This window comes from Coffea arabica, chromosome 7c (genome assembly GCF_036785885.1).
Source record: "Coffea arabica cultivar ET-39 chromosome 7c, Coffea Arabica ET-39 HiFi, whole genome shotgun sequence".
Taxonomy (NCBI): Eukaryota; Viridiplantae; Streptophyta; class Magnoliopsida; order Gentianales; family Rubiaceae; genus Coffea; species Coffea arabica.
The window spans coordinates 35284595-35290523 of record NC_092322.1 but is presented as its reverse complement, the minus strand read 5'-3'; the positions used below and the strand labels follow the sequence as shown (position 1 = coordinate 35290523).

General features: G+C 31.3%; 1 protein-coding gene across 1 annotated transcript; it reads left to right on the top strand.

Moving 5' to 3' along the window:
- The first annotated feature begins 3691 nt into the window (after nucleotides 1-3691).
- Nucleotides 3692-5527, top strand: LOC113698263 (B3 domain-containing protein At5g18090). The gene is made up of 5 exons (XM_027218021.2): nucleotides 3692-3805; nucleotides 3913-4399; nucleotides 4502-4641; nucleotides 4819-5054; nucleotides 5215-5527. Exons 1-5 carry the CDS (start codon nucleotides 3734-3736, stop codon nucleotides 5237-5239), a joined length of 960 nt encoding a protein of 319 aa, XP_027073822.1. The 5' UTR covers nucleotides 3692-3733; the 3' UTR covers nucleotides 5240-5527.
- The last annotated feature ends 402 nt before the right edge of the window (nucleotides 5528-5929 follow it).

Below are 5929 nucleotides of genomic sequence, written 5' to 3'. Positions count from 1 at the left end.
TTCCAATAATATAACTAAAGTGACTAAAAATAATATAAAATGTCATTCAATTATTACGTAAATTAGTCACTTATCAGGTTGAGTTTTTGTCAAGTGATATATAAGTTTCAATTCAAATTTGAAATTAACAAGTTGAAGGAGTGAATGGTGATCTTTTAAGTTGCTATTTATTTGATTGTCATTGTGATTCCAAACTACTAAAATATAGTGCGAATTTGTTTTTAGTATTTATAAAATTGTTGCCGATAATTCAAATTTGTTAGTGTTCTTTAGAAACATTCAACATGTAAAATCAAAAGTAATTGTTGATTTTCGTCTATAATTTGGTCGGATTACTTGTGTACTCCCTCTGTTCCATTTTGATAGTCCTAGTTTTTTTTTTTCACACAATTTAAGAAAAATTAGTTAACTTTGTTGGAAAAACAAATTTAGATTGCTATTTTCCTAAAATACCCTTACATGAAATAAAGTTGGCTTTTCATATATCAATATGTTTTAGAAAATCTAAATGCATTAAATGAGGTAGGTTATATTCAATACTAACAATCTATATAGTTTATAGTAATAACAACTTACATTAAACAAAGGTATTTTAGAGAAATTAAAAGACAACTACATTCTTCAATTGAAAAATTGACTATTTGGGACAGATGAAAAAGGAAAACAAGACTATTAAAGTGGGACGGAGGGAGTATTAGTTTTTTTAAAAAATTACTTGTGTATTGTGCTTTTTGAACAACTTTGGATCATTTATTGATTTGGGAAGTGAGTGGCTATCCTTAAGTTTCACACTGAGAAAAATGTGACCACTAGTTGAACTAACTCATTAATTAACTCATTATTCAACTTAACATGGATTTTCGTACATGATTATATTATCTAACCAAATAAATTTGCAATTTAACAAAAATAGCATAGCACAAATAAATAAAGCAACATAAAAAACATGAAGGGCATGTTCTCAACTGATCTTTTAAATCTGATTTTAATTTTGGATTTATGAAAACTGATTTTGAAACTTGATTTTAGATATTTTGGGCCCCAAAAGTTAAAAGTATGTCTTAATTCTTAATTGCTTTAAGATTCAGATTATGGCCTAATTTTTTTTATATGCAAAAAAAAAAAATCCTTCAAACTTTAACATAATTCCTAAACTACATAAAGATTAAGTAAATATTTTTGCCACACATCTCTCTCCATTTCTTCTTACTCGTTATTCCACTTTTAGATTCATCCGTTTTTCCCTTCTTCTTTTTCTTATTCAACATTTAATCTTCATAAGAAAAATAATTAATTACGTTAACACACCATGTCAGTTGTACAAAAGTTATTTATGTCTCACATAATGGCAATTTGGTTTCTTTTTGTTGAGATTAGCTTTTCAACATTTTGAAGAACACTTAAGTATTACCAAAGGAGCTTTATTAACTATAAACTAGAACACAAGAGTTACTCTACAAAATCTTTTAAAAATCAATTTCACAAAATCAGCTTTCACAAAATTAGAATCACTTGAAAACAATCCTGCAAGTCCTAAGCTACGTTTTAGATTAATTAAACCAAATTTGCATAGAATTATTTCATTTTGACATCTAAAAATTGATTATCCTAAACAATAAAAATGGAAACATTTTATTCTTACATGCATGCCACAAAGTGGAAGATTAAAAATTTTTTGACATCATTCTTTGGGTAATAAGACATTTCATTCTGGCCATTCTAGTGCACCACCAAATCAAATAAAATTACTTACATTGCATAAAAAGTCAAAGAAAAGCCATCAGAATAAAACGTAAAGTGTAAAAGGGAGAGGCAGTAAATCAAAATTAGAAATATGAAAAGAAAAAAAAAACACAAACAAAAAAGTCAAAGGAAACAAATGAAACAGGTTAATTTACTGTGACAAATATAACGATCCCAATATTTTAAACTTTAAATTTCCCAATTATCTACATTGGAGGATTGTGTGCATATATTATTTTGGAGAATTTTGGTTAAGATGTTTAAAATTTATTTCAGAACTTCATTAATTGGGTTCTTTAAACATAATGTTGGGTTAAGTGCGTTGGTCAAAGTGGAAGCTTGAGCCGTTGTTGCGACTCTTTCCACACCGAATTACGAAGTTGGAGTTGGCAATTGAACATAATTCATCCGTAAAGCCATTTAACATTTTATAGGTCCAGCTGCTGGAATTAGTTGTGTTTTCTACTCACCTCCTCTCCCCAGCCACAACCTAAGGTTAACAAATAAATGGAATAAAACAGAAAAAGGGGCATATATCTAGATGGGCACTAAACTATTATCTTTTTTCACTACACTATTTTCATTTTTAGATCTCCCACTTAGGTTTCAGGCTAGTATGTATTGGCAAAATATTGAATTATAGTCAGTTCTAACAGTTATATTACATCTAATGCCTAAGATTATAATCTACTCCAAATTGACAACAAACTAACATCTCCTTCAACGCTTCTTTCTAGGTTTGATTTCTTGCCAACTCTAAAGGTTTGTTGGGTTCAGTACATAAGAACTAGACTAAAATGTTTATCTAGATTTAAGGCTCTATGACTACAGTTTTGTGCATAAGAAATGGCACTTGATTCTGAGTTTTCTAGGACTAGTTATAAATGTTCTATTTCAGCTATGATATGGAACGATTCAATCAATTGTGGAATTGGTGGTGTTGGAACGTCATTAAATGGTCCAAAGCTCTTGTGAAGGAAATGTTTTCAGACTGCTATCCTAAAGGATATAAAATGTACTAAAAGATTACGGTGTTACACAAAACTCCATTGTTAAATTCCAGGTTAGGCAATCCTAACTAACATTGCCATATCTTGAGATATAAAACTTCTATGATCTCGATTCTCAGAGATTCAGAAACTAGACTTGGGCATCGTTTGGATTGAAGTAAAAGAAGGGAAAGGCAAGGAAATGATACCAATGGAAAAGAAAAGAAAGGCAAATAGAAGAAAGTGATTTTCATCTATTTTGTTTGGATTAGCACAATTGGTTACAATAGATAATCATGTTTGTATACACCTACCACGAGAAATGTCCGCATTCACTAACGATGTATATGAACAAAAACAAAAGACAGATATAATTGTATGCTGTTTCTTGTATGCACATTTTTAGCCCCAACTTATTGGACCAACCATAGGTCTTGCTCCCAACTCATGTAATCATGACAGGGATAAGATACTACTTTAGTCTGACTCACATATCTTAAATTCACTATTCAAGAACAACATTTAATTAATCTAATTCGGTCTTTAGACTTCCATGTAATTATGTTCACATTTGAAAATTTCGAACCTATAGTATTAACTAGTTATCTCGATTGATGGGAGCTCAAATCCCTTGTTAATCAAGGGTTGCCATGAAGAAAGGTGATTAATTAGAACTAATGAAGAACAAAAGATGCAATTCACTGCATGGTTGTACGTTTATTTCTCTCTATTCAATGTACTAAATGGAGTTAATTTAATATGGAAGTAATAATGGTGACACTCATGAATCGTGACTAACATGATGACTATAAAAAGAGTGTCTGGTAGTCTAAAAGTCTACAGAATTTAATGTATGTACAAAATACGAACAAAAGGCAAACAAAAAGCCGTGTAATTTGAACTGGCACCAACCTTAAAGTCTATATTTACTTCTCTTTCCTTCTTTCCTCAACCCCGAAGAGCTCATCGTTCTTGTTTTCCTCTGCAAGCCAAGTTCCAAAATGGAACAAAATTACAACTTTAATCCGTCCTTTATTAAGCTGTTGATGGAAGATGATTTCACGAGAGAAATTGTAAGTCCCATATCAATTGCTACTGTATGCATTTTCCATTAATCTTCTTCAGTTATTGTCAAGATTAATTTTTATATTTATTGTTTTTTTCCTTGACATTTTTGTAGCGGATTCCCTGCTCTTTTGTGAGGAATTTCAAGGAAAAGCTTCCCTCAAGATGCACAATCGAATCCGAGGCAAAGAACTCAGTTCGAAATTCATGGCCAGTAAGAATTCGAAAGAAAGGTCGCTACTATTATATTTGCAGACATTCGTGGCCAAAATTTGTTAAAGATCATCATTTGAAGCTTGGAGATTACCTGTTATTTCATCTGATAGGCAAAACAACATTTAGAGTAAAGCCATATGGTGCCGATTGTTGCCCAAAAAAATTTAATGTATACAACTCATCCTGTAGCTCCAGTGATGATGAATCTGATGATGGCTCTGATGAAAGCTTTGATGATAGTGATGAAACTGAATTTTACAGAGATGATGGAATAAGGCCATCAAAAGTTCATCCTGCTAAAAAAAAGGTTTACACTAAGTATCAGATTGATCGTGATAATTTTCGTTCTAATAAATTCAAGAAGTTGAGGAAAACAAGAAAGTCAGGTGAGATGGATTAAATATAATCTCTCTTGATCTGTGTGTAAGGTAGATTATGTTAGATAATTTTAATCACGTCTCATTTTTCTTATGCAAATAATTGGAAAGGTGTTGGGAAGCAAGTTCTTGAAATTGAAAGTGAAGAAGGAGAAGATGTAGAAACAAACGAGAGGGATGGTTATTTTCATTTAAATGCGGAGAATCCCTATTTTATTTTGAGACTGAAGCGGCATCATATGCGCAGATTGGTGAGTAAACAACAAATTTTCCCCCATAATGTATAAATTGCGTTTGCTTTATTTCTTTTTATGTTTATTCTTGGCTTCTCAACAGTTCGAAGGATTTCTTAGCAAGGAAAATAAATACCTACAAAGTTCAAGAAAGCTGGTGAAATCAAATTTATGCTTGGTGTATCTTATTTTCAGAATATTCCAAGAGCATTTTCGAGGGCAACAAAACTAGAGAAGGAGAAAGAGGCGGTCCTTCACGGTGAAGACCAGAGGGAGTGGCCGGTAAAGATCGCTGAGAGGAGTGAAATTGGAAAAGGATGGACTGAATTTCGCAAAGCATACAAATTGGAGATAGGAGAAATTTGCCAGTTCACCTTACTTAAGCGTTTTGGAGATTTATTCCACATTCAAATCAAGAGGACTTCAAACAAGTTAAGTTTTTTTTTTTCATTTCAAATTTGTGTTTCTTGAAATTAAGTTTTGTTAGAAAAATACAAGTTATTAGATGAATGTTTGCGCAAAATTATATAAGTAATTTCAACATTCAATTTGTAGTACATACAAATTGACTTGAATGGTCTTACATTTCAGGATCTGCAAGGAAGAATGGGCATGAGCTGTTGAAAGGTGCTCCTTAATACAAAGGATGTTTCTATGTGCTAATCTACTGTACTATGAGATTTTGGATTGGACTTTGCATCATTGCACGGTATTTTGCTTTAATTGGACTTTTGTAACAGCAGAAAAAAAAAAGAAGAGAATAACAAAGAAAATGAAAAGAGAAGTAACTTTTTACTTATCTCCCAAAGGAAGATGATTTGGGATAGACTCCTTTGAATTGAAGTACTACTACTGTTGGCTGAATTGAAACGAAAATATCTTCCTGTTTGAAGCGTTTTTATAATTTTTTCCCTTTTCTTATTCTTCTCTCTATTTTAGGTGAATTTTGATTAATTGAAAATCTTTCTTTTGCAATGGCATGTAGTTTGTGGTTAAACAAGGTACCCTACAGAATTTACTCTTTATATTTAGTCCACAAGGATGATCAACATTCACTAATAATTTCATATGAACAAAAGGAAAATATGTTGTATCTTTTCTATACAAATCCGCTTTTTTTTTTCCTCATGTTTCCCAATTTCAGTTCCTTTATTAAAGTATTGGCCCAATTATCAATATTGCCCATAATTCATGTATTTTTTTTGGCTGTATGGTCTCTAATATTTATGTATTCATTACCATGTATACTAATTATTAAAGCTTATGAACTAGTGGTAAACCAACAGAATTTGATTCATGAATCACA

What these genes read in the sequence shown, in the direction of transcription:
- LOC113698263 (XM_027218021.2), top strand. Translation starts at nt 3,734, where the DNA reads ATGGAACAAAATTACAACTTTAATCCGTCCTTTATTAAGCTGTTGATG. An exon ending in GGCATCATATGCGCAGATTG is followed by an intron (nt 4,642 to 4,818) that starts GTGAGTAAACAA and finishes TCTTATTTTCAG; the next exon opens with AATATTCCAAGAGCATTTTC. An exon ending in ATCAAGAGGACTTCAAACAA is followed by an intron (nt 5,055 to 5,214) that starts GTTAAGTTTTTT and finishes CTTACATTTCAG; the next exon opens with GATCTGCAAGGAAGAATGGG.